Here is a 25,898-nt window from a genome sequence, read left to right as displayed (position 1 = left end):
AAGGTTCTAGAATGACAAGTTGATAAATTAGGATGTTTGAGCATCAAGGAGGAAAAGTCTGTGATAAAATGAAATAAAAAGATGAAAACACTCCTTTAGGAAGATTAATCTGAGCATGTTTGCTGGATGGATATCAGTCTGCCCATATTTTTATTGCCATATCACCCCTGAAATAAAGGAGACTTCTTTAGAGAAGAAGCAGGGGAGGCCTGGAGAAAGGGGTATATCTAGTGACACTTAGAAATCAACAGGGCATTGAGACTGGCTGGACAAGGGATGAAAGATATGGAGACAAAGATGACACTGAGCCTTCCAGTCCAGGGAGACCAGAGAAGACCAATTATAGAAAAATAGGGGAGGGACAAAGAGGAGTTACATGTCCTCTAAGGTAAAATGATGAATTTAGTTTTGCACATGTTGAGTTTGAGGCAAAAGTGAGACATACAATGCAATGTCCTTTATACAGAAGACATGACTTTGGGATTCAAAATCTTCACTGGAGCAATATAATTTAATTTGGCTTATGTAAAGATAATTGCAGAGGCCATCAGCAGTTGATAAGCTTACTGGAAGGGATAAAAATATGTAGACAGGGATGCGAAGGTAAGAAATGAAAGTTAGAAGAAAACTGGATAACTAGAGTTTCATCAGGGAACCTAAGGGAGGCCCTACAGGGAGGGAATTTCATACAAGTAACACTGATGAACAATGCCGGGGAAGTGAAGGGAGCTCAAAACTGGGACAGAATTAAGAGGTATGGTTAAAAGATGGTCACAGGGAGACTTCAGGAGCCTCGCTTCTAAAAAACAGGGTCTGAAAGCCAGATTGGGAAGCAGCTGAAAGAGGAAGAGAATGCAGTAAATTCAGCAGCAAATACAATGACGTAGTCAGGGAATCTGAAAGCTTTGGGAGATAATTTACACAGGAGCTGCAAGAGGCAATGAGATTCAGAAGAGGTTTCACATACTTTCAACACAGAATACCTGACTATATCTGATGGCATAAACAGGAAGAGTTCAAAGTTACACCTTTGTTCCTTACTCATATGTACAGGTAATAAGTTTTGTGGAGATCACCAATGGGCTTTATTACAGAAATTACTGCAATCAGAAATCAAGGGAGATTACGCATTTAGCCAAAAGTAAAGACACCTGAGCCCCTCACAGCAGTGAACTTTAATTATATCTTTAGACATAAGGGAAAATTGGAAAACAAAACAAAACCATTAAGGACATCACATCAAACAAGTGGCTTTACAGAAATCAGTTTCTTGCACTTCAGATCTCCCTTGGCATGCATATGCTTATGTTCACAAATTGGCACTTAGAAAATAATTCTCCATATCTCATCACAACAAAGAACTTTGGAAAATACATCAGTCCTCCATGGGAATTCTCCAAAGACTTTAAATACTAATTTCTACAACATCCTTATTTCCCAAAGTAGCATACTTCCTTTCCCACATCAGGAGTACTTCCCATTAATCGCTGCGGTCTTATTGCCTTGCTCAGACACGTGGAAAATGATTTGTTGACTGCTTTCTGCCTAAGTTAAATCAAAACTTTACCTATATCTTTTCCACTACCAATATTTCTCATTACTATTGAAAAGTGTTACTGGATAACTGTATCTCCAATAAATGCAGCCTCCTAGCTAATTTCATTTCTGTTTAGTTTCCTCTTCAATGTTGAGTTACTTCTTAGTTTTATAAGTGAATTTTGTCAATGCATCTCTTCTCATCATTCATTCTATTATGATATTAGCTATTTTTAGGACAGATTGGAAACCATGTATCTCAATCCTTGATTTATATATATATATATTAATGTCATGTATTCATTTCCTTGTATTTCTCAACCCTACTCCCACATTAGAATCACCTGGGGAGCTTTTTAAAACTAGCAATTCTTGACTTCCACCCTCTCTCCCCACACCCTGAGATTCTAATTAAGCTGGTCTGGACTGAGGTCCAAGCATCAGCAATATTCCTCACCAATTTAGTCTTTCTGACTTTTGTTGGGCTTAATGAATTGGTCTCTCTCAGGTCTCACCTGTGCCCAATAGAGCCATTCCTGCACTCTGTGGCTAGAAGTCAGCCTCCCAAATGACCCTTCCTGAACCAAGGCCCAATGTTGTGACTTCCTTACTCAAAAAACTCCCCTAACTCCCACACTGTCTACTAATTAATTCTAAACTACCTCTACTGCTGTTCAAGGCCATCCACCATCTGGCTCCAAGCTACCTTTATCACCCCCTATACCACTCTACACCCCTACACCTACTCTTCAATGGGACCATTTTAATCACTGTTCCACAAAAGCAACACCATGAAATGGGACAACCTTTTCAACAGTTCCTGTGAAAAGTAAAATCTAGTCAAAGCCACAGGCCTTTACTCTTTGTTACTAGAATGACAGATGAAAGGGAATCTGTTTGCATTGGGTAAACTAATATAAGAATAATAATTGTAAAATAGCTGCACATAGCACTGGTCTGCTGCTGTGTTAGCAGGTGGATGAAGTGAGCCCTGCACCACCAGTTTCTGTCCTGACCCTCAAGCCTCCTGACATGCACTTAGAATAGGCTCCTGTACGATAATCAGTTGTTTCACAATCGCAGAGGAGGAAAATGATTTTCTCCTGATTTATTTCATATTTCTTACTCTGAAGCTGAAAGAGGATTACTTCTTGATCAAGAAAACATGAGTCTGTAACTATTAGTGTGAGAACTCTAACTCCAAGTATGTTTGGTATATTTTCCCAAACTAGCAGCCCAACACAATCTCTGTAGGAGGTTGGCGTAGCTGAGAACTGCAAAGTAAGTTATTAGGCTTTATTTGAAAATTAGTTCCATCAGAAACATAGGACCATAAAAATAGATTAGGGGTATTGTTATTTTTGCTGGCATAATTAATACCATGTTGTTGAAAGGCTGATGGTCATTACACTATTTCTTCATATGAATAAGAATAGTTCTCACTTGAGGTTTCAGGATTTGGGCGTTTTTATTTATTCTGTTTTTTAGTGTGGGGCAGTAGTTTGATGACTAAACTGTATCTGAACTTTACAATGCTTTACATGAAATTTAGAGGCTATGACTCCAAGGAACAGATTTCAATCTGTTTAGATTAACAGATTGAGATTAACTCACTTGCAACAGCTGTTACACAAATATACACCATCAGGTCAATAAACAAAACCACTTTACACTTTGGCTTCCCAAAATGGAGATAACTGATTTCTCTCTTACTATTTGCCATACTTACGGAATCTCTAAGCAGATTAACTCCATACTTATGGAATCTCTAAGCATAAACAACCAAGAGGAAGAAATATGGAAGGTAACTGGCAATTAGAGCAAATTGAGCTATAGAAATTTTAGAAATTATAGAAATTTTCAGACCAGAGTGAGACTCAGATGATGGGCATAAGATTCTCTAACTCTCTTTCTTTTGTTTGTAGCAACCCATTTCACCTGTGCTCACCTGGGAATGTATGTGAGCTGAAGGAAGAGACTTCCAATTTTGACACAGTGGTAGCAAAATGAACCCACTCACCAAAATAAATAGCAACCTTCGAACAAGCTGTCAGGAAGAATTTCAGGTTTTTCCTGTGGGTTCCATCTCCAGAAGAGACCAAACTTGATGTATTAAGGAAAGTCCCAGCAGCTGGTAAATATTCTTCTAAATTATACAATAATCGTAAAACATTAATAAACCTTCCTAGGTGGAAAATGGACTTGAAGGAGTAACTACAAACCAACCATCTCAAATGTTACTCTAATCATCTCAGGAAGTAAGTTTAAAAGCAGTCAAAATCTACCTCTCCTTGGGTTATAATTTTGGTCCTAATCCTTATTATTATGGGATGGTCCATCCCTCAGAGTCATCACAAGCCTGAAGACCACACTCAAAGCTACACAGTCAGTGCCAGAGGCTCCTGCATGAGAAAAGATACAGGGGGTGATGAGACCAGAATACCTGAGAGTGGGCTAAGCAACAGCAACGACATTTCTCCAAAAGGTGGCAGAGATCTCTGAAGCTGCTGCTTTGGCTGTGGCATTCATAGACCACACAGAGAGAAGTAAGCTGAGTTAACTCTTGTCCCCAGTTCCTTTCATGACCCCCTGCCATGTTCAGACATTGTCTTAGACCAAACTCTAAATGCGGCCTCACTCCCCAGTGATAACCCCAACCAAACACTGTGCTCTTGATAAATGAGCACCGTCAGCACTCAGGGCCTCCAGGTCAGGCTCTGGCACGGTGACCCCAGCCACACGGCAACCTAGTAACTGGCATGAGCATTAAGACACCAAGCAGAGTGCGGGAGAAAATCTCAAAGCCTCCAAGTAAGAGCTACCGATGGACTGAAAATTCTGTTACAGAGTTCAAGGAGTTTTACATATCTGATTTCCTTTCTAGGCACTGTATCTTGCATTATTTTCTTAGGCAGGTCTTGCCTTTAAAGTTCACCTACATCTCCTTTGCATTCTTGTGGGTTAGTTTGGTACAACGGCTATTAGGTTAAGGCTGATTGTCCCCATTTTGTCAGATTCACACCACAATCAAAACCAGTTCCCCTGAAAAGCATAGATAAGAAACCCAGGATTTTCCTTACTTTGAAACAATCAGGCAGACAGGTCACAAATAGCACAAAAGAGAAGTGGATGCAAAAGATTTCAACTTTCTGTAGTAATTGTGTTTGCACTTCCTTTAAACTTTTATGATGTATGAGCCACAGAAAGGTCTCCTTAAAGAGAAACAGGAAGAAGAAAGCACATAACCTTATCAAAAAAATACAGACCGCTAAATTCCTTCCCGTTGGTTATACTTTTTAAAAGCCCAATATAATTATTCACTCATTCCTATTCTGAATTTGGTAATGATGATGGTAATAAACCTATTTCCTTTTCTTTGTGCTGCAAATTCAGTGAACCGAAGAATGAAGCTCTGCAAAAGGCTGCTAAGAAATATCATTTCCAGAACTAACCCTGAAAAAAATGTCAGCACCAGAATCTGAGCTCCCAGATTCTATTAACAATTAGTCAAGAGGCGAGGATCCAGGATGCTAAGGAGAAAGGGAATATTTTCCACAGTCCTCAAGTGACCTTTCCCCTCCCCACAGTCTCTGGCAGAGGCTTCCAATGGCACTTTACAGGCCACATAGGGACCTCTTCCAGCTGTCCACAAGTCTCAAGGGAGTCATTTCTATAGGGCAATCAGAGAGACAATACCACAGGAAGAAAACAGGGGAGGGTTTGCAAGGTACTGTTTTTATTTTTATTTTTTTATACTTTAAGTTCTAGGGTGCACAATGTTCAGGTTTGTTACATATGTATATTTGTTACATATGTATACATCTGCCCTGTTGGTGTGCTGCATCCATTAACTGGTCATTTACATTAGGTATATGTCCTAATGCTATCCCTCCCCCTCCCCCTCTCCCATCCCACAACAGGCCCAGGCGTGTGATGTTCCCTATCCTGTGTCCAAGTGTTCTCATTGTTCAGTTCCCACCTGTGAGTGAGAACATGTGGTGTTTGGTTTTCTGTCCTTGCGATAGTTTGCTCAGAATGCAAGGTACTATTGATCCTTCCTATCCCCTTTCAGGGAAAGGCCTTAAATAAGAAAAATGTATGAAAGCACCTCATACCTTGGCTTTTAACTCACGTCTGGGATTATCTAAGACGACGGTCATAAAATGGCTTTTAGAGCCTGCTGCACATTAAAGATCTCCAATTCCCACCCCTGCCCCACTTGTTCAATGCTTCCGTCCCCTCGCTGCTAAAGGATACTTCATTTCCAGCAAAAGCTTTTCAGCCAATGGTGCCCCAACTGCACAGCGTGCTGGGTTCTCATCCATGATGAATCTGAATGTTGGCTGCAGTTCCACTAGACACAGAGCTGCTGGGCATGAAACCTTATTGACAAAACGCTCCACAAAATAAGCTCCTCAATGGTATAAACACCGAACAGAGTGAGGCAGTGGATTTTAAAGTTTGCACCTTTAAAAAATATATGCCTATTATATTAAAGTCAACAGACTTAAAAATGATAACTAAAAAATGACACTAGTTAAAGCCTTAAGTCTTAGTGTCACCGTGCTTTTTCTGATCTGTTCTATTAACTTTATTTATTAGCAATGTACATCTGGGTTTAATTTCACCTCCGAATTATCACTACACTGAAGATTTAAACAAGAAATCAATTGGCACTTTCCTCCTAGATATTGCCTACTAAAAAAATAAAAATTCTTTCAAATATTTTTAGAGATTTACAAAAAAAGAAGAGTGACAGAAAAGACTGAATGCCTGCTTTTTCATCTTACACAAAATGTCAAAACACATGCACACTTAATCCTCTTCTCTGCTTCACTTATTCTCCCAGGCACTTAGACTAGCTAATATATCGTATGTTTTACTCATTTATCTTGTAGCTCCTGGGTTAGAGTCGGAGCTCCATGAAAGCAGGAATTTTTAATGCTTGTCAGTGCTATGTCCTCTGAACCTAGAATAGTGATTGGCACACAGTAGATGCTCAATAAATATGCCTTGGACCATGAAGAATAAAAATATCTGGATTTTGAAAGCAATCATTGGAGAGAATCAATCATAATGCTTAGCATATTAGGGGTTATTTTTTAGGTTGCCTGATTCATAAATTACACAATGCTGAAAATAAGGTTTTTCACCTAATAAAGTTGGTTTTGCACATTAATTTATAAATAGCTCTCGTTGCATTTTCTTTTTGTTTTTTGTTGTTGTTGTTTGGTTTGTTTTTTAGAGACAGAGGTCTCAACGTGTTCCCAGGCTAGATTTGAACGCCTGAGCTTAAGTGATTCTCCCATTTCAGCCTCCCAAGCTCCGCCCAGATTGATGCATGTTATGGTAATTCCTTTTTTCTCTTTTACAGGTTTTTTAGTTCTGTATTATTTGTAAAAAAAAAAACAAAAACAAAAACAAAAAAAAAAACACCCTGTAGATTTTACTTAGCACATATTCAGTATTAAGGGAAATTACAGAATATCATAGAGGAGTTGGAACTTTGAATTGTGACATACTGGAAAAGAAATAATTTGTAGGAAGGATATATGGTACAATATAGTAAAACTATAGGCAATTTATTTTCTTTAAATGTTAGCAGACATTTTCTTTTTAAAAAATGTATTCAAATATCCTAGCTGACTACCTAGATCTCTCATTAAGGTTTGCTTATATTTTCACAACACCATCAAAGGTGAATCTGACCCAAATCCACATCTATAGAAATACATATATTTAAAATTGAAGATCCAGTCAAGTACTAACTAAGCTCTCAAATTTTCTGACAATCCAACCCATCATGTTCCTCATAATGAAGTCAACCATAAGTAGAAATTTTTTAAAAATCTTAAATCCCAAAGAATATTTGCTACCCTCAAAATATTTAATGATACAGAGAAGACCCTACTTATACGTGAGAATTACTAGCACACTGAAAATTATGCAGGAGAAACATCATCTTCTCATACTTCAATTGAAAGCTATGCTCTTCCATCAATAACACGATTCCCTTTTGGACCCTAAAATCATATGGTTGTGCTAACTGCCCTTGCTAGAAACTGAGGAAAATGTCTCTAGCTGTATAACATGACCCATTTACCAAACTTCGTTCTATGACTACCAGAAGGCCATTTACTCTCATTCCTCTATCCTGTCAAACAAAGTAGGTATGGCAAACAGAACACTCTAAAGAATAGTGATCATTTATTTTTTTTTTTTTTTTTTTTTTTTTTTTTTTTGAGACGGAGTCTCGCTCTGTCACCTGGGCTGGAGTGCAGTGGCCCGGATCTCAGCTCACTGCAAGCTCCGCCTCCCGGGTTTACGCCATTCTCCTGCCTCAGCCTCCCGAGTAGCTGGGACTACATGCGCCCGCCACCTCGCCCGGCTAGTTTTTTTTTTGTATTTTTAAGTAGAGACGGGGTTTCACCGTGTTAGCCAGGATGGTCTCGATCTCCTGACCTCGTGATCCACCCGTCTCGGCCTCCCAAAGTGCTGGGATTACAGGCTTGAGCCACCGCGCCCGGCCAAGAATAGTGATCATTTTTAACAATGGATTCACTTAATATATGTTTAAACTACATTAATGCTTTTCACCTAAGCAATCAATAGAATATCCATTAAACACAGACATACACACATTTTGAACAGTGTGTGTGCATATACATACACATGCACATATATAAATATACACATATAATAATTACATATGTTAATTATACAAATTCATTTTATATCTTTGCCTCAAATGTCTTGTGATTTGATCACACATAGGATAAACACGTGAGCTGTATTTAAACACAAAGCCAAGGGTTCAAACCTGTTAGGAAGCACCATAAATACTCAGAGATCCAAAATGATCCCAGAGGATTAAATTAAGCTGAAAATAGCATCAGTACCGACATATATTAACAGATATGCCAATGGGAGAACTAAGGTTTTCTATTTCTGAAAGGTTCTGCGAGGGAAACTCCTGACTTCTGGGTAATCTTTGGCTCCTGAGTACTTGCCTGGCTCTGACTCTGTCTTGGATTGACCATAAGCTCCTGTTGCTCTCTTGCACTTGATGGTTTGCCTGAAATGAACTACTGTTCCTTCCTGATTTCTAGCTTCTGTGTACTTCCGGAGTCAACAAGTTCTGCGTCCCTGCTCCAGCATCTGCCTTGGTTTTCCTAGTCCTGATTAATCACACCATTCCCACAATTCAGAAGGGTCCGGCCAGTGATTCATCAGCGGAACATCTTGGAAGAGCGATACAAATTTTGCGGTGGATCTTTTCAGAATCCCCACTTTCCCAATTAGGAACTGACCAAAATGTCCCCAGGTGTGAGTTCACAATGATCCGAGCCTTGAAGGTAGTTCTCAGTTGCGAGTTAAGTATGAATATGCAGTGCCTAACACATAAGCAACACATAACAAAAACAGAATTTCCATATTATCTTGGAATATTTTTTTCTGGAAACTTCCACAAAATTTTTAAATTACATAAAATCACCAAATACCCCAAAGCCTTTCTGTAGTGAAAGCCAATGGAAAAACAAAAACAAAACCAACCTTGAGAGCTCTGGAGCTCTTACAAATACATGTGAAGAGAGAGATAAATGTTAGATGGATTGCTATGTGGGAAAGAATATATTATTTTAGAGGGAAATAATCCAAATTATATTTTAAATACAATAGGTTCTTATAGTAAAGGAATCTAATAATTAATATAAATGATTTTCTGAGGACAGGAGACTAAAGTATCAATGGATTCAAAATGTGGCAGAGACGACCCTTTGCCCCTCAATATTTATTCCTATGTCATTATTTCAGTGTAGAACTCCCTAAGTTTCAGCTGGGCACAAGGCTGTCCAGCCAGTCAGCATATCTCCCGGTCTCCCTTAGAGCTGGATTAGCCAGATTACAAAGATCTGGCCGTAGGGATGAGAGGGAAAGTGATGTGTGTCATTTCTGGGTTACATCCTTAAAGGGAGTGCTTGCCCTCCACTTTTTCTCCCACCCTATGTCCCCCTGGGGCTGGGATGTGAAAAGTGTAGTGGTAAGTCAGCTTCAACCATAGGGAAAAGGACAACACCCTACTGTACTGGTTCCCCCACCTTCTCTAACCCACTGGAAACACCTAGAGAATATACATAAATACTGAGGCCTGGCTCTCACCCCCACATACTCAGATTTAATTGGTCCTAGGGGCTGGTAGGGCAATAAGATAAAAGAAACAGTGGTCTCTGAATGACCTGATGCAGCTGAGCTGCTAACCCCACTGGAACACCACTGGGGTATATTTAATTTAAAAATTAAATAACCGGAGTTCTAAGAGAGGATGCAAAAAAGGCCATGTTGATTGCATATGGCTTTCCTAGCCACAAACAATCCTTCTGCATTGTTCAAACTATTGTTATTTGGTCTCAGTTAAAGCAGCTGAACAAATATCCTTACAAATAAACACAAAATTCTGGCCTTCAGGAAAAAAAGAATATGTTAAGTAAAGGTAAGAAAAAATACTATTCTTTTTCTAAAGGAAAAACTAGAGTATACTATTAAAAACAAAAAAGTGCAGTTTTAGCATAATCCGAGGAAATTATGGCTGAACTAGAGATTTATTAAAGAAAAAACAAAAAATAAACTAAAAATATTAAGACAAAGACAGAAAAAAGATATTAAAGTTGGCCAATTCATTAATGATTTGCATAAATCAATGAGGCCTTGGTATCAAAATGTGATGATTTTAGGACAGAGTTAAAGAAATATTGATTTCTCTTATAGGCCCATTTTTGACAGGACATAGGTTAGACTCCTTTAAGACATGGTCTTAATAAGAAAGAATAAAGATATAGTCTCCTTGTATTTTGTTGCTTTGTCACCCTGAACATGTAACTTCCATTTCATGGTCTAAAATGGCTGCCCCGTCACCTGCCATCACACCCTCATACCACAGGGAGAAGAGGGAAAGGAGAAAAGAGAATGCATACTCTTCACAATAAGGGCACACTGCAGAAGTTACCCAGGCCACTTCTGCTCACCCCACTACCCAGAACCTTTACAAAGGTTTACACACTTATCTGCATGGCAGGCTGGGAAATGTAGTCTTAAGCTGGACCTAAAAGTTTTATCACTACAGAAGAAAAGAACACTGGGTATTGGGGACACTTAGAAGTCTCTGCCAGAGGTTTCATTATAAAGCGGTACAAGAAAACGAGATAAAGTTGTTTCTAGAATATTCAAAATACATTTTGTAAATATATAAAATATATAAAATTGGCCAGGCATGGTAGTTCACACCTGTAATCCCAGCACTTTGAGAGGCCAAGACAGGTGGATCACCTGAGGTTAGGAGTTCGAGAGCAGCCTGACCAACATGGTGAAACCCCGTCTCAATTAAAAATACAAAAAATTATCCAGGCGTGGTGGCAGGTGCCTGTAATTCCAGATATTTGGGAGGCTGAGGCACAAGAATCACTTGAACCCGGGAGGCGGAGGTTGCAGTGAGCCGAGATCATGCCACTGCACTCCAGCCTGGGCAACAGAGCAAGACTCTATCTCAAAAAAATAAATAAATAATAAAATATGTAAATACAAATATATTTATATATAAAATTACAGAAAACCAAATATGACATAGCTATACTCTATAGAAAATGAAAGACCCCTTCATCCCTTCATCCACATACCTCTGGGAAAATAATGAATTCTTAAAACAATCTTGGAGCCTGTGGGTGTGGGACTAACATTTAGGTCAATTAATAGAGTATAATAATGCCTTTCCACAGATCTTCTCCTAGTACTACTGATAGAAATAAGGCTTTGGAATGGGAGATGTTATTTCTGGAATCCTAAGATTTCTTTCTTCGAGGCAACAGTCTCAAATAAGAAAAGGCTGGAACTCCTAGGAAGCATGCAAGCAAGGCCAAGTTGAGGTATTACCAGGCACCAAGGAAAACATCAGCATTTCTTGCACAATTTCTGAAAATGTGTCACCATCTATAAAGCCTCTCCTACTGGCAAGAAGACAACTTAAATAGATAATTAAAATAACAAAAGTGGCAAAGCAAAATCAAACATAGATATCAATCCATATTTGACTCTCTCTGAGAAACAAAGTTTTCAAACGAATAAAAATGTTTATCCATCTAGATTCTATATTGTGATATTTTTGCTGTAAAACCAGAGAATATTTTTATATCGATATTCTAAATGTAATCAGATGGAGTCATTTCTTAAGTACTATACAATTTAACCTTTTCCAATGAAGGGTTTGCCTTTTAATGGAAAATATGCATTTCACATTAATAACAAAACACAATGTCCTTGGTTAAGATATTTTCGAGCAAAATAGATCCCTTTTTGTATACTATGCTCTGTTATATGTAAGGCTATACAACAAATTTATTCAATAAATCAAAGTCTGAAATCACCTATACTAAGTAGAAGTGCTTAAAAATCATAACTTCAAATTAACATACCATTTTTCTTAAAATTTCAATCATTGAACTCTTGGATGAAATGCAATAGTTTATGAAAATAGGGGAAATTTTTAAGCAGTTATTATTAGATATATCATCATGTGAATAGTTATGTTCAATACCATGGAAAAAGTGACCCAGCCACACTTTTAATCAATGAAACATTTACTACAGAATGCTTTTCCTGAAATTTTGATTGTTTGAGGCAACTACAATGTTGTAAATCAAAGATGACTTTAATATAGCTAATACAATTTTAGTAAATTGTAAATTCTGCAATTTACAATTATAATGTAAATCAAAGATCTTGAGTTTAATGTAGCTAATAATATAACTCTAATAAATTCACATTTGAAAATTTTTAATAAATTTAATAATGCTTTTAATGAAGAAGAACAAAAATCCATCTCATGAAAAGTAAATATAAATAAAATGTTTAAAGAAATAATGCAAACTAAAACAATTATTTTTAGGTCAAACTAATAGTGCTGAAAACACAGACATAATGATTTTGTTTGGTATGAAAATATAATGCCAGGTATATACTAAAAGAATACTTAAGAAAACACTGTTTAAAACAAGTGCTGAAGAAACTATAATCACACTAAAATGTCAGATAAATCATTGTTTCTTTTTTTTACATGGCTAATGACTGATATGTGCATTAAATGTAAAGTAGAAGTTTTATACAATTTGCACCATGGTTTCTGAGATTTGAACCTATTCATACTAGATGTAATAAACCAGAAGTGCTTATGTCTCTACTTGAGCTTCTACATTTGTATGTTGTGTTTAAGAAAATCACATTTAGGCCGGGCGCCGTGGCTCAAGCCTGTAATCCCAGCACTTTGGGAGGCTGAGACGGGTGGATCACGAGGTCAGCAGATCGAGACCATCCTGGTTAACACGGTGAAACTCCATCTCTACTAAAAAATACAAAAAACTAGCCGGGTGAGGTGGCGGGCGCCTGTAGTCCCAGCTACTCAGGAGGCTGAGGCAGGAGAATGGAGTAAACCTGGGAGGCGGAGTTTGCAGTGAGCTGAGATCCAGCCACTGCGCTCCAGCCTGGGCGACAGTGCGAGACTCCATCTCAAAAAAAAAAAAAGAAAATCACATTTAAAAGAATAATTGAACAAAGCCTATCATACATCCACCCTCAGATGTCCAAGCTCAATTCCCTTTTCTATTCCTGAAAGTGTGTCCAGATCGTTATTGTTCTCTTCAGGGCACTGCCCTCTCAGCAAGAACAAACAACAAAACAAGACCAAAACAAAACAGAATATCAGACAGAAAACCAGAGTTCAACTTCATAGAGGAAGAACGGCCATCGGGTAGCAACCTCCATACTTGCCTCTCCCCTAAGGTGCTAAAGTGGCCCTTGTCCTTACTCATAAGTTCCTTCTGGAGGAAAGCCATCCCTGCCTGGTGGCTTCCAGAACACCCCCTCTCCTGCATTCCCTAGGCCCCGCTGGCGTTCTCAGGACATTCTTCTATTAAACTTTTCCTTATGCCTCCAGGCTTGGAAAAGACAGGGTGACTGACAGACCAGGCTGGTGACTCTCAAGCTGGCCTGAGCACGTGCCAAACTCAGTCTGTGGATAGACAAGACAGAGGAGAGGGAGATAAGCTTGGAGTTTAGGGAGGGAAAAAAAAAAAAAAAAAAAAAAACACTTCCAGCTAGGCACGGTGGTTCACGCATGTAATCGTAGCACTTTGGGAGGCTGAGGCTAGGGGGACTGCCGTAGCTCAGGAGTTCGAGACCAGCCTGGACAACACGGTGAAACCCCGTCTCTACTAAAGTAGAAAAAGTTAGCAGGGCATGGTGGCATGCGCCTGTAGTCCCAGCTACTCAGGAGGCTAAGGCAGGAGAATCAATTGAACTCGGAAGAGGGAGGTTGCAGTGAGCCGAGATCACACCACTGTGTTCCAGCCTGGGTGACAGAGCGATACTATAAATAAATAAACAAACAAACAAACAAATACTTCCTACCTATCAGGACTTTACCTACAGAAGCTGATTTGAATTTCGGGCCAGCCCTGTGAGATATTATCAAATGTGTTTTCCAAATGTGAAACTAAGACATACAGAGGCTGTGTTGTTTGACCAAAGTGAGAGTTTGTAAGTTTCAGTGTGAGGATTTTAAACCGGCTCATCAGATTCTGTGCCATGCAGTTCACCTCACTGTCCCAGTGTGGGAGGGAGAGCCTCTGGTATGTGTTCACAAGGGGCCACAAAGACCACCCTAGGCAGTTCCACAAGCTGTACACTGGAGAAGCAGCAGAATTTTTAAAATACACAAGTGACAGCTTGCCTATTCTTAGTGTCTGCAAAGATATTTTACTACAGGTATGTTACAGGGCAAGATGGCTCAGAAAATTTTGCCTTGTTTTGTCTCCCAGTGCCATGGGGGTGCTTGCTATGCTTCCCACAAAGGTGCCATTTGCCTTCTGCCACTCTCTGTTGTTGCTGCTTTAGTTCCCTTCTTATTGTCTCTGTCCCCTTGGCTAGACTCATATGCCTTACCCATCCCTAGACAAAATCATTCCCTTCTCTCCTTGCAGTTACCACCAAACTCCTTGAATAGTTTATCCATCATCCTTCACATCCTCAGCTTCCACTCATGTCTCACCTGGTTCTGACAGTCTGGCTTCGGCTCACACGCTCTACTGAAGCTAAAACCCCAATGACATTCTTAACCGCCAGATCCAGCGACCTCTTCAGTCTTCACACACCCCACTTCCCTCAAGTTCTGCCACTTTAAAGAGACCTTTCTTCTGAAAACTAGATCCTTCTTTGGCTTTCAAAGTATCACTCTCTCCTAGTTCTTTGTTTCAGCCTTTGATAGCTCCAAGTCAACTGCACACTCTACTCTTCCTCTATCCTTTAAATATTGACTCTCCAACATCCTACCTTTTGTTTGTGTATTTTCTTCCTCTAATTGGTCTTCTTGTGTCATCTTACTCACCTGATGGTTTCAAAATACATGATTAGTTAATTTTTGAATCTCTCACGTTTGGCCCCAATTATTTCTCAAGTTCTACATTCTTATCTTCAAAAATCATAGTAGTATTTGTGGCTCAGCTCAACATGTCCAAAAGCAAATTCATTTTCCTTCTCCTCCTAGTGCTGTTCTGTGCCCTGCATTCCATTTCTCAGTTAATGACACTACCCATCTAGTCTTCAAAACTAGAGACCTAGCCCCACCCCATGTTCCTCATTCTACTTAAACCTCCACTTCTGAGAGGAGTACACAAAATACTAAAGCTTCTACCCAAAAAATCCCTCATAGTTGGGCATTTGATTTTTTGTGGTTTGGTTTGGGTTTTTTTGTTGTCATTGTTCTTTTACATTTTCCAAGGCTTCTACCCCAGATCAGACTTTCCACATTTCTTATCTGGACTAATGCAATGACAGGCTCTTAATGGGTAATTAGACTTCAATCTTTGTTCCTCAACCTCGTAAACAGAATTCTCTTGCTAAGAAACAAATCTAATCACAATAGCTCCTAGTTTTATATTAAAGTCATTGGTATTATAATAGGGTATAATTATAAGACTGTTTCAGACCCTGAAATGCCAGGCTCTGCCACACTGAGGTCACACTGGGCATGCTGTACTTTGGGGATTGATAATTCTCCCAGTATGACACATTCCTCCACATCCTTTAGAAGCCAGCTCTTTCATCATCTCTTCCCAAAACTTCCCTTGACTCCCTGACTGAAAGAATCTCTATTGCCTCCATGTGACTTTGCTTATGGCTCTAGTGTCGCAGCTCCCATAGAGTATTGTGATGATCCAGCACCTAATAGAAGCTGTGTTCATCTGCACAGGCTGCCATAACAAAATACCATAGATTGATGGCTTAAGCAGAAATTTATTTTCTCACAACTCTGAAAGCTTAGAAGTCTAAGATCAAGGTGTCAGTAGGTTTGGTTTCTCCTGAAGCTTCCCTCCTTAGCTTGCAGAGGGCTGTCTTTTCCCCATGTCTTCCCAAGGCCTTTCCTCTGTACACCCCAGAATCTGTGTGTCCAAATCTCCTACTTCTTGGAAGGACACTAGTCAAATTGGATTAGGGTCTACCTTATGACCTCATTTTAACCTGATCACCTCTTTAAAGGCCCTGTGTACAAATACAGTCCTATTCTTAAGTACTGGGGATTAGGACTTCAACATATGACTCCTGGGGAGGGATACAATTCAGTCCATAACATAAACCTTAAGCATAATGTGCTGAATCAATCATCTTTGTCTGGAAGAGTCAGGTCACGACTTAAAGAGTCTGATTTCAGATGCATTCAAATTCGGCTTTGTTTGCTTTTGCTTTGTTTGCCTGTTTGTCTGTTTTCTTGAGCACCTGCTATTTACAAAGCACTGTGTTTAGGCCAAGAAAAGCATACAAAGGAAGTAAATGCAAATCCCCTTTTCTCTGGGAATTTGCCATTTAGACAAATGTTTTTTCTAACTGCTTTTACGAAAGCTCAAATCTGAGAAAGGTGGAGCCATGCACAGAGAAGCTAAGGTGGCACTCCTGAAGCCATAACATCTAGCTCTCCAGCAGCCCTTGCAAGGACCTCTGGAGCTCCAGGGAGCACAATTTGAAAGAGCTAAGAGACACACATATATTAAGCTGAATAAGAGAGTGAGGATGCAACCATTTAAACTCCAACTGTGGTTGTTGTTACCTATAAAGTTTTCTCACTGTCTTAAAATCAACTAATGAGCATTTATAAGAATATCATTAAAAAGACTACACTAATAGAAGGAAAACAAGGAAGGAGGAAACAAAGAAGAGAATTGGGGACATATAGAAAGGGTAGAGAAGGAATATAACAGAAACAAAAGTTATATCTAATGATAACCATAGGCATGGCTCTTTATAACAACTGTAACATCAGCAAAATAACAGTAACTACTTATAGGACCCTCTCCTGAGCCAGATGGGCCAAGCCCAGTGCATATATCATATCATCCTTACAATACCCCTGAGAAATGCTATTGTTCTCCATTGTACAAATGAAGAAAAAGCGGCATGAAAAGTTAGGAATGTGTTTAAAATCACAAAGCAAATTAGAGGTGGGACTCAAATGCTAAGGTATCCAAGGTCAAAGCCTGGACAGGCAACACATTTGAAAATATTCTGTATATGACAAGATACATAGCTTGAAGTCATTCTTTTAATATGCCCACAATGTAGACTAGCCATGCATTCTGGTTTGCCAGGAACAATCCCAGTTTCCATCTGTTTCCCAGTGTAATTACTAATAGCACTCCCTTTCACTCTCAGAAGTGTCCCAGTTTAGACAGTAAATTATATGGTCATCCTGCCTCAATGCCACTGACCCACAATGTAACTGGCCTACACAATTTTCCGGGCCCAGTGCAAAATAAAAATGTGAGGTCTCTTGTTCAAAAAGCAGGGGGCTGTTGAGGAATGCTATTAAAGGTGCTGAAATATAACGCTTTTTTCTTTCATGTGTCTGCTCTGCTCATGTCCATTGTCCCATCAGACTTCATTTGCAAAACACAAGGTCAAAGATAAAATCGGCAAGAATTTCAAGATGGCAATAGTAGAGCATTAAAACAAGCTGGGCATCCTTCTCAGCTCAGAACCGTGGGCCACTGCACAGGATGTGCATCGATGAAGCCAGCCCTGGGTCTTCCTTTTCTCTGTCCACTCACATGAGTCTGTCATCTTGGCAGGCTCTGTCACAGGTTTGCAAACAGGAAACAGGTTGTAACTTACTATTGTCCAGACTTTGGATGTTAAATACTGGATGTTAGGTTCATATAATCATTTATTTAGAAGAAATATTTTTAACAACGCAAAAAATTTCATTTCCCAAGCAAAACAAGAACATAAATTCAAGCAAATTAGATCACTCTCTAACATTTTATCTTGTGACCTAAAAATAACCTATCCATGATATCAAACAAAAATGTAAAATATATGCAACAATAGTACATGCAAAGTCTTTAATACCTCAATACCTGATTTAAATCATGTTTCTGTTTTCAAGGCAGGTACTACATGTTTAATTTGAAATTTTTTGCTGCATAAATTCATACGTGCCTGAGCAAAACTGAAAATTCTACTGTCTATTTAGACCAAATGGAAGAAAACAGGAAATCAAAATGTTCAGGATAATTGAGGCACTATCGTTAAAAATGGAGTGGGAGGAGAGAAGGTGGGTCAACTCACTGATTCATGCATGCACTCAACAAGCATGTCTTGAGTACCTACAATGTCACAAGCACTGCACACAATTATGGAAAGCATAGGCAGACAAGGTGGTATGTCCCTATTCCTCAAGGAGGTCTAACAGAATGAGACCAAAGTAAACAAAAATCAATGAGTTTGGGTACTATGGAAGAAGGAAATGCAGGGTAAAGTGGATATAAGCAAGGAGCACCTGGGAAGAAGGGGCTAACTGAGCCTTGAAAGGAATCCACAAGGTACAAAAGGAAGGCCCCAGGAAGAACAAAGGCTGTGCTGAGGAAGCACAGCCCACCATGGAAAGGGTAGCCAGGTGAAGGCACAGAGCTTTGTTCAAACAGCAGTGTGTGCCTGGGGGCAACTACAGAGAAGATGCAGATAGACAAATACCATGGCATAGAGAAGAAAGGCAATGCTCACAGGCTGTCTTGGGGATGGCAGTGGGGTAAGATGCTCTTTCCTTAAAGGCCAAAGTGTGGGAATTGAGGCGAGAGAGGGCTGAGAAATAGGAAAGATGTTAGAAAAGCTTTTCCCTCTAGCCATATTCTTTTTTTTTTTTTTTTTTTCTTGAGACAGAGTCTTGCTCTGTCGCCCAGGCTGAAGTGCAGTGGTACGATCTCGGCTCACTGCAACCTCCACCTCCCGGGTTCAAGCGATTCTCCTGCCTCGGCCTCCTGAGTAACTAGAATTAAATATGTTCACCACCACGCCCAGCTAACTTTTTGTATTTTTAGTAGAGATGGGGTTTCACCACGTTGGCCAGGCTGGTCTCGAACTCCTGATCTTGGCTGACCCACCCGTCTCGGCCCGCAAAAGTGCTGGGACATATGATCTTTTTATAAAGGTAATAATACCATTTTGTTTGCTTATTTATAGGGTGGTTAAGTAAAAATACATTCTTAGTAGAACTAAAAATATGTTTTTTACCTCTTCTTCCTCTTTCTACTAAAAATTAGTCATCCTTCATCCATGTTAATGGCTTAAAGCAATAATATAAATGATTAATGACTAATCTAACAAATATTTAATTTGACTTAGGAGTAAACTATCAATTTTTGGCAACAAATTTACCACTCGACTTATTTAATACTATGGTTAACTTTTAAAAATAACTCCCATTGTTTGTTTCCATCTCTGATCATTCCCTTAGGATTGGTTCCTAGAAGAGGAATTACCAGGCCAAAGGGTTTGAATAGCTTAAAAGCTCTTGGTACACACTAGCATAGTCTAATATCAAAACCAGAGTGACTACATCAACTTCAAGTAACAAAGAAAACTCTATGGGGTGTAAATGTTGCTATAAATAACACCCTAAAAAGAAAATCTAATAATGTATTATAAATAGATCTTAGGTTTTGTAAGCCAGAGTAAACTTTTATTTAGGATGACATTCAGACTAATTAGTGCATTTGTGCATATAAACACAAACGGGCACAAATGATGCACAAAGAAAACAAAAGTGGAAGAGCCCATAGATTCTGAAAGAGAAAAAAAGAAATCATGAAATGATGTTCTCCTTATAAAAGGGGAAAATTTATTTTATACTTTCCATACTTTCTTACCTAACTCTATATACTAATAGTAAGTTTTCTGTTGTAATGATCAGGTTTAAGATTAGAAGAAAAACTGATATTTTAAATAAAGATCAACAAATTAAGTTTTTAATATAATTAGATTAACTGTCTATTTCTGCAAAGTATTCTGCACAGTACTTTGTACACAGATCTTCAGAAAAGAGTAATTATGTAAGAAATGACTCAGATTCTTCAAAAGACAAAAAGAACTTTGTTACCAAAAAGTTTCATGAAAGCCAAATTTAAAGCTATTAAAAATCAAATCTTAAAAACATACATTTTTGACAATCTTCGTTACAAGGAAGTATATAATAATTCTAAAAATCTCCAGTTATCAGGATATTCTCAAATACCTGTACATTTGCAGAGAATGTGGCCCCTAAGAGTCAAGTATATTGATTTTGAGAAGTCAACCATAACCCAATCTGTACATTTTACATCACTTGAGACATTGTTCTTTCCTTCTTGCCACAGCCAAGAAGTGAATTTTATCTGTCATGATTATAAGCAGAAAGTTGACAGATTTCAGAACACTAAGCAGGAAGTTTGGCACCTGAAATATTTTCCTTCAGACCAAGGGGACATGGGATTGGTTGTTTGAAGAAGAAGGATTTGGATGAGATCACAAAAACTGAAGCTCCTGGTTCTTTGAATGATGCTCTCCCAGGAATCTGGATGGAAAGAAGCCAAGGCTTAAATTCTTTTTTTTTCAGCAGTGAATAGGAAAAATTCAACTTTTGAGTGTTATCTCAGCAGCTACTTTCACTCAGTTTTGCCCCTTCGGCCCTAAAATGAATGAAACGTTTTCAAAGCAGATGGCAGTGAGTCAAGCAGAAAGGTGGAAAGTAAGTACATCCCCAGTTCCACGAAGTCCCGAAGCTTGATTACAGCACTCCCATGGGCCATGTAAACAGGGGACCAGAAACTGAGCAGAAGACAGATTTAAGCCAGTGGGGAGGAGACTGTAGGACTAGGATGGGGTGAGCGCCACATGTGGCTTTAATATCCAACAGCTGCTAGAGATCATCACCCCTCTGCTCTCTCTGTACCCCCACACCAGAATCCTCTGTTTCAAAGACCATAACTAAAGCGGCCACTGCCATTTTATGAGTAAAGAACTCAAGCTCGAGCACATTCAAGGACATTTTTTAACTTAGTGTACCTGAATGTAGCCGACTGGATCTTTAATCACTAAACCAAAGCTTTAAAACAAAGTCTCCAGGAAAGAACAAGAAGGAAAATCAATTACACAGTGCACTTAAGCAGACTAGAGCGGAGGGTAAAAGAAAAGTGAGGGAAGATGGGGCAGCCGGGATTCCCTGGACTGGAGCTCTCTTCTCTAGAGCTAACTTTTCAGACCTGGAGCTCTCCAAGGCCCCCGCAACTCAGTGAGTCTCAGGGCACCAACAAATGCCCGCGAGGGTCACCGCCCCCGCGAACGCAGCGTCCACACGCCGATTCCCGCGCTTGCGATGCCCCGACCCGTCCCTGGTCCCCGCACAGACAATGCCGCGCGCGCTTCCCGCAGCCGCTCCAGGACTCGCGCCCCGCGCCGCCCCGAGGTCCCCCAGCGTCTGCGGAGAACACTCACCGACACCAGGAACTCCAGTGTGCCCACATAGTCCCGCTCCGTCTTCTGGAGCTCGCTGAGCACGCACACGCGCAGGCGAAGCTGCTTCTCCAGGTCCTTGGCGCTCTCGGGGCGGCCGTCCCCGCGGCTGTCCTCGCTCATGGTCGGCGGCGGTGCGCGGCGCTGCCCGCCGTGCTGAGGGCTGACCCGCGCGCCCGCTGCTGCCCGGCACCCGGCGGCAAGAATGGAAAGTTGCCGCCTCCGCCAACTCCGAGGAGGGACAGACGACTTTACATGCTGGGGAGAGGCTGGGCGCAGGGAGAGGAGGGGATTGAGCTGGAATCCCGACGCGGGGGGCGCGGGGCTCCGCAGAGAAAATTCCTGGGAGTGGGGGCTCCGGCCAGGCCCTGCGCGCCCGGTCCCGCTGCTCTGGCCTCACACGACCGGGGCTGGAGGGGAAGCGGCTTCGGCAGCCACAGCAGTGACTTGGACATTAATCAAAAGCTTTGTATCCATGTGACTCCGACCCTTTACCCTTCGCCAAATCTCAGGAAAAAGGAAACACAACCCTGGGGAAGTGCTGCGTGCTGGCTAATCACACACGCGCGCGCGCGCACACACACACACACACACACACACACACACACACAGCAGCAGCAGCAGCAGCAGCAGCAGCAGCAGCAGCACTTGAGATGGAATTCACAGGAGGTTCCCAGTCCCAGGGACACACACTCCAAGGCGCAACTCGAGGGTTACTCCTGAGACTCCCCTATTATTTAACTTTAATGTGTTTTGTACGAATCCTGAAAGCAAAGAAACAAGTCCCCACGGTTACATAACTGGATGGGAACAAAAACAACCACGGTATTGACCCTCCCGTCTTTGAAAAGAAACACATTGATTTTTGGTTTCATTCAAGCACAAAACAGGTTTGCTTTTAAAACCCTCCAACTGAGAATAGTTCACAGGGCAGACACCCTCCAGTCTGAGCTTGGAAAGTCAATTAGCATAATAAATGAAGACACTATGGGAAAATGACAGCCTCTGCCCATGCAATAAACCCCAGATAAAATAAGCGTCACCCTTGTACTGTGCTGTTTTCCATGTCTATAACTTTTTTCAACGTCAACATAGTATGTAAATCCACTGAGAGGCGAGGGTATTTGTGCCAGTTTTGTTTCTAAGAGCTGCTGTGATTTAAGACGGTGTCACTAATTGAAAAGATAAAGCTGTTGTTGGATGCTTATCAGAAGATAGAAAGCTAGGTAGATAACGGAAATAACCTTAGGTTTTGAAGTTAGACACACAGAACATGCTTGATTTTAAAGTTAAAGTTTATTGCCTCTTCTCACTTGGAAACTAAGCCTTAAATATTTCCAATACATTTAACAGACAAAACAATTCATATGTATTTTTGAATTGGTATTATCCACATATAATTTCCACAGATCAACTTAAAACAATCTAAAACTAATGGCATTTAAATAAACTGAAGCGTGAATAGTGTCGATGCAAGAAAGTGGTATGTTAATTTGTTGCAGTCACTGAAAGCATTAGCAAAACTCTAAAACATAAAGATGCTTTTCACTATATTTACATTAAAATCATTACCTATTGGTTTTCCAGATGATGTCTTTCCAGAGCATGGTGTGACCATTCTGCTCTGTAACCACGCGAAGAAGGATTGTACTTTCTTTGAATATTAAAGATAAAATTTTCAAATGATGTACACAAAGCTGGTGGATAAGATGTGATTTTCCTCTTTCTTTTACAAATGACTATTTAGAGGTAGCCAAGAGCAAAGGGCAAACAACCTAGATGGCTTCACACCCTATGGCAGAAGAACAAAGGGCAAGCACATTAAAGAGCAGACCTCACAGCACCTAGTAAGCAATAAACAAAAGAAGCAGAAGACATAGGAAGCACACAACCAGAAATGAATGGGAAACACAAGCATGACTGAACCTTCTCCCCATGTACTACAGGCAGCATTTTTTCCTTCCCAGGTCTGCACCTTTCCCTAGGGAAGAAAGCAAGTAAATAAAGCAACTTTCTATCCGTTGTTCTCCTAGATAAAATAGAATCTCTTGTACTAATTGTCCCCAGTAAAGAACTGCTTATGCAATTTCCTTCTATCAAAAAATTAGTCTATGGACAGCCCGTTAGGAGTGCAGGCTCATCTCTGAAAGCAGGACACTTGAGTTTGAATCATTAATGGGATTTTACCCATCCAAATCACTTACCTCAATTCCACAAACATGCACTGAGGATCTCTACGATCATTGCATAGTGGGAAGGTCCAAGAGCCACAGAGACTCTGATCTGCAGACACATATTTCTCAAGGTGGCTCACAGACCATTGAATTACAATCACCTCAGGTCTTGTTAAAATGAACGTTACTGGATTCCACAAATTTGTTGAATGAGAATCCCAGAGATGTCTGCCCTAAATTCTCTTATCAAGGTCCTCAGATTGTTCTTAAACTCACTAACATTTGAGAACACCACCTAAAGACTTACAATTAAGTCAGGAAGAGGGTCAAAGTGACATGTAACTCTGTTTAAAAGGTAAGATGCAATGAATACTTTGCAAAAAAAAACAAAACAAAAAAACAAAAACTAGTGTGATGGAAGCTAGCAGAAAAATATTCATTTTTAACTGTGTAAATTCAAATGTCTCTCGGAAGTACTTGTGTAGAAATTCTTAAGATATTTAAAGTTTCTGAACACACTTCTACTCCTTGGTCTACTCCTCAATATTATTTATAATTAATGAACAACTTCAGGACACCATGTAGTGCTTTCTGCCAACCAGCTCTCAATGTCTTCTGTTGTGCTGGCTAGAGTTCTTAATTCCTCATCAAAGACCTAAGAGCATAAGAAAACAGGGCTGGAGTATCTGGAAACCTTCACTTTGATGGTAAATAAGGTCTTTCATAAACTCTGAATGTGCTATATCCCTCCCCACTTCCTCTATTGAAACTTTAGGCCCTGTCTGCCAGGAAAAGGAAAGCAACAACCAAAATGATGGACAGGATCCAGTTTTTTTCCTCAAATACTAATGAGGTTGAAGCATCCAGTGAAAAGGAGATGGGAGAAAAGAAAATAGGGGAGACTGAGTAGGAAACTAGCTCAGCCATTGAATGTATTCCATATGCATGAACTGGATGTGGTTAGAATCCATTATCATATGGGAGGTTAAGGCTGGAGAATCACTTGTGCCCAGGAGATCAAGGCCACGGTAAGCTATGATCACACCACTGCACTTTAGCCTGGGTGACAGAGCAAGACCTTGTCTCCAAAAAGAAAATAATGATAATAATATGTTATCATAAGGTTCAAAGAGTCAAAGCCCAGGGCACAGTAAGCTTCCTTTGGTCAGGCCCAGAGAAGGGCTACTCCTACACTAAAAGCCTAAAAAATACAAAGCTGCCTTTTTGGAAAAAGCGAACTCCTTGGTCATATTTCAGATAGAGGTCATTTTGGCCTTTCTGCCATTTCACTAGATCAAATCTGATGCTGAACTTCAGGAAAAGATATAGCACAGAAAAAAATAGAAGGTTGCTTTGTTGCATGGCTGTCTGGCTAAATAGGGAACTCGAAGAGTCAGACAGCTCTTTATCAGTAAATTATACAGTAAAGCTCTTTATACAGTAAAATTGATTCTGTCATTTTGTTTACTATTCTGGCCTATGATAGACAACTCTAGATCCTATATACACACACACGCGCAAATGTATATATTTCCATACATATTTTATATATGATATCATATGTTTATATATATAAGTATACATATATGTGTATATATGATTATATATTATATACATATAATTATATAGAGAAGACTATCATAGACACATTGGAACTATATTAATACATGTTTAAGACTCTTGGACAATAAGTCATTCTAAAAATATTTATTAATTTTGTTTACAGTTCATGCTTAATCCCCTGGTTACTTCCACTTAATTTTTTTGGAAATTTAATCATAACAAGCACAGGATGTTCTAGAGCATGTAATTAATTCTACCATGCCAGTATAACAAGTTTAGAATATGTATTGCTTAAAGCATGAAATGCAGTTTTCATAAACCATATTTTATTCTCTAATACAATGTTTTATAGCAAACTAAATCAATGTTTGGATAGTATTACTTTAGCAAGAATCTAAAGTTCTTAAAGATGCAATCATTTTCAGATCAGACTAGCTTTAGACCAAATCATCATCATAGCCATCATCTAACATGTAATGGATAATCACTTTCTCATTATGAAAACTTAATCTACAATCATCGCAGTAAAATAAACAGCCAATTTTTGTCTGTGAGTTGTCTCCGAAGAATATCATCCTTCCAGTGTCCATCTGCCTTCTAAGCCTTCGCTCCCCATCACTTCCTTAAAAAATCTGCAACCGCACATGCCTTCAAGCTATGCTACATTACTCTTCTTCCTGGAAAAAATCCAGAAGAGTTCTGCTCTTTGTCTGTGACAGGCAGAATAATGGCAGACCAAAGATATTTGCATCTTTAGCCCCAGAA

At 39.7% G+C, this 25,898-nt stretch overlaps 1 protein-coding gene across 2 annotated transcripts in view; it reads right to left on the bottom strand.

Annotated features, from left to right (window-relative positions):
- PREX2 (phosphatidylinositol-3,4,5-trisphosphate dependent Rac exchange factor 2) overlaps nt 1-21,893 on the bottom strand; it is a 296,781-nt gene extending 274,888 nt beyond the window's left edge. For both annotated transcript variants that reach the window (XM_033202634.1, XM_033202635.1), the window contains exon 1: nt 21,379-21,893. In XM_033202634.1, the coding sequence (XP_033058525.1) occupies nt 21,379-21,519 (141 nt within the window). In that variant the 5' untranslated portion in view covers nt 21,520-21,893. The remainder of the gene's footprint in view (nt 1-21,378) is intronic.
- Between the last annotated feature and the right edge of the window lie 4,005 nt (nt 21,894-25,898).

This window comes from Trachypithecus francoisi, unplaced genomic scaffold, assembly GCF_009764315.1.
Source record: "Trachypithecus francoisi isolate TF-2019V2 unplaced genomic scaffold, Tfra_2.0 Lachesis_group7, whole genome shotgun sequence".
Taxonomy (NCBI): Eukaryota; Metazoa; Chordata; class Mammalia; order Primates; family Cercopithecidae; genus Trachypithecus; species Trachypithecus francoisi.
The sequence above is the reverse complement of the archived record's forward strand: the minus strand, read 5'-3'. Positions and strand labels throughout refer to the sequence as shown.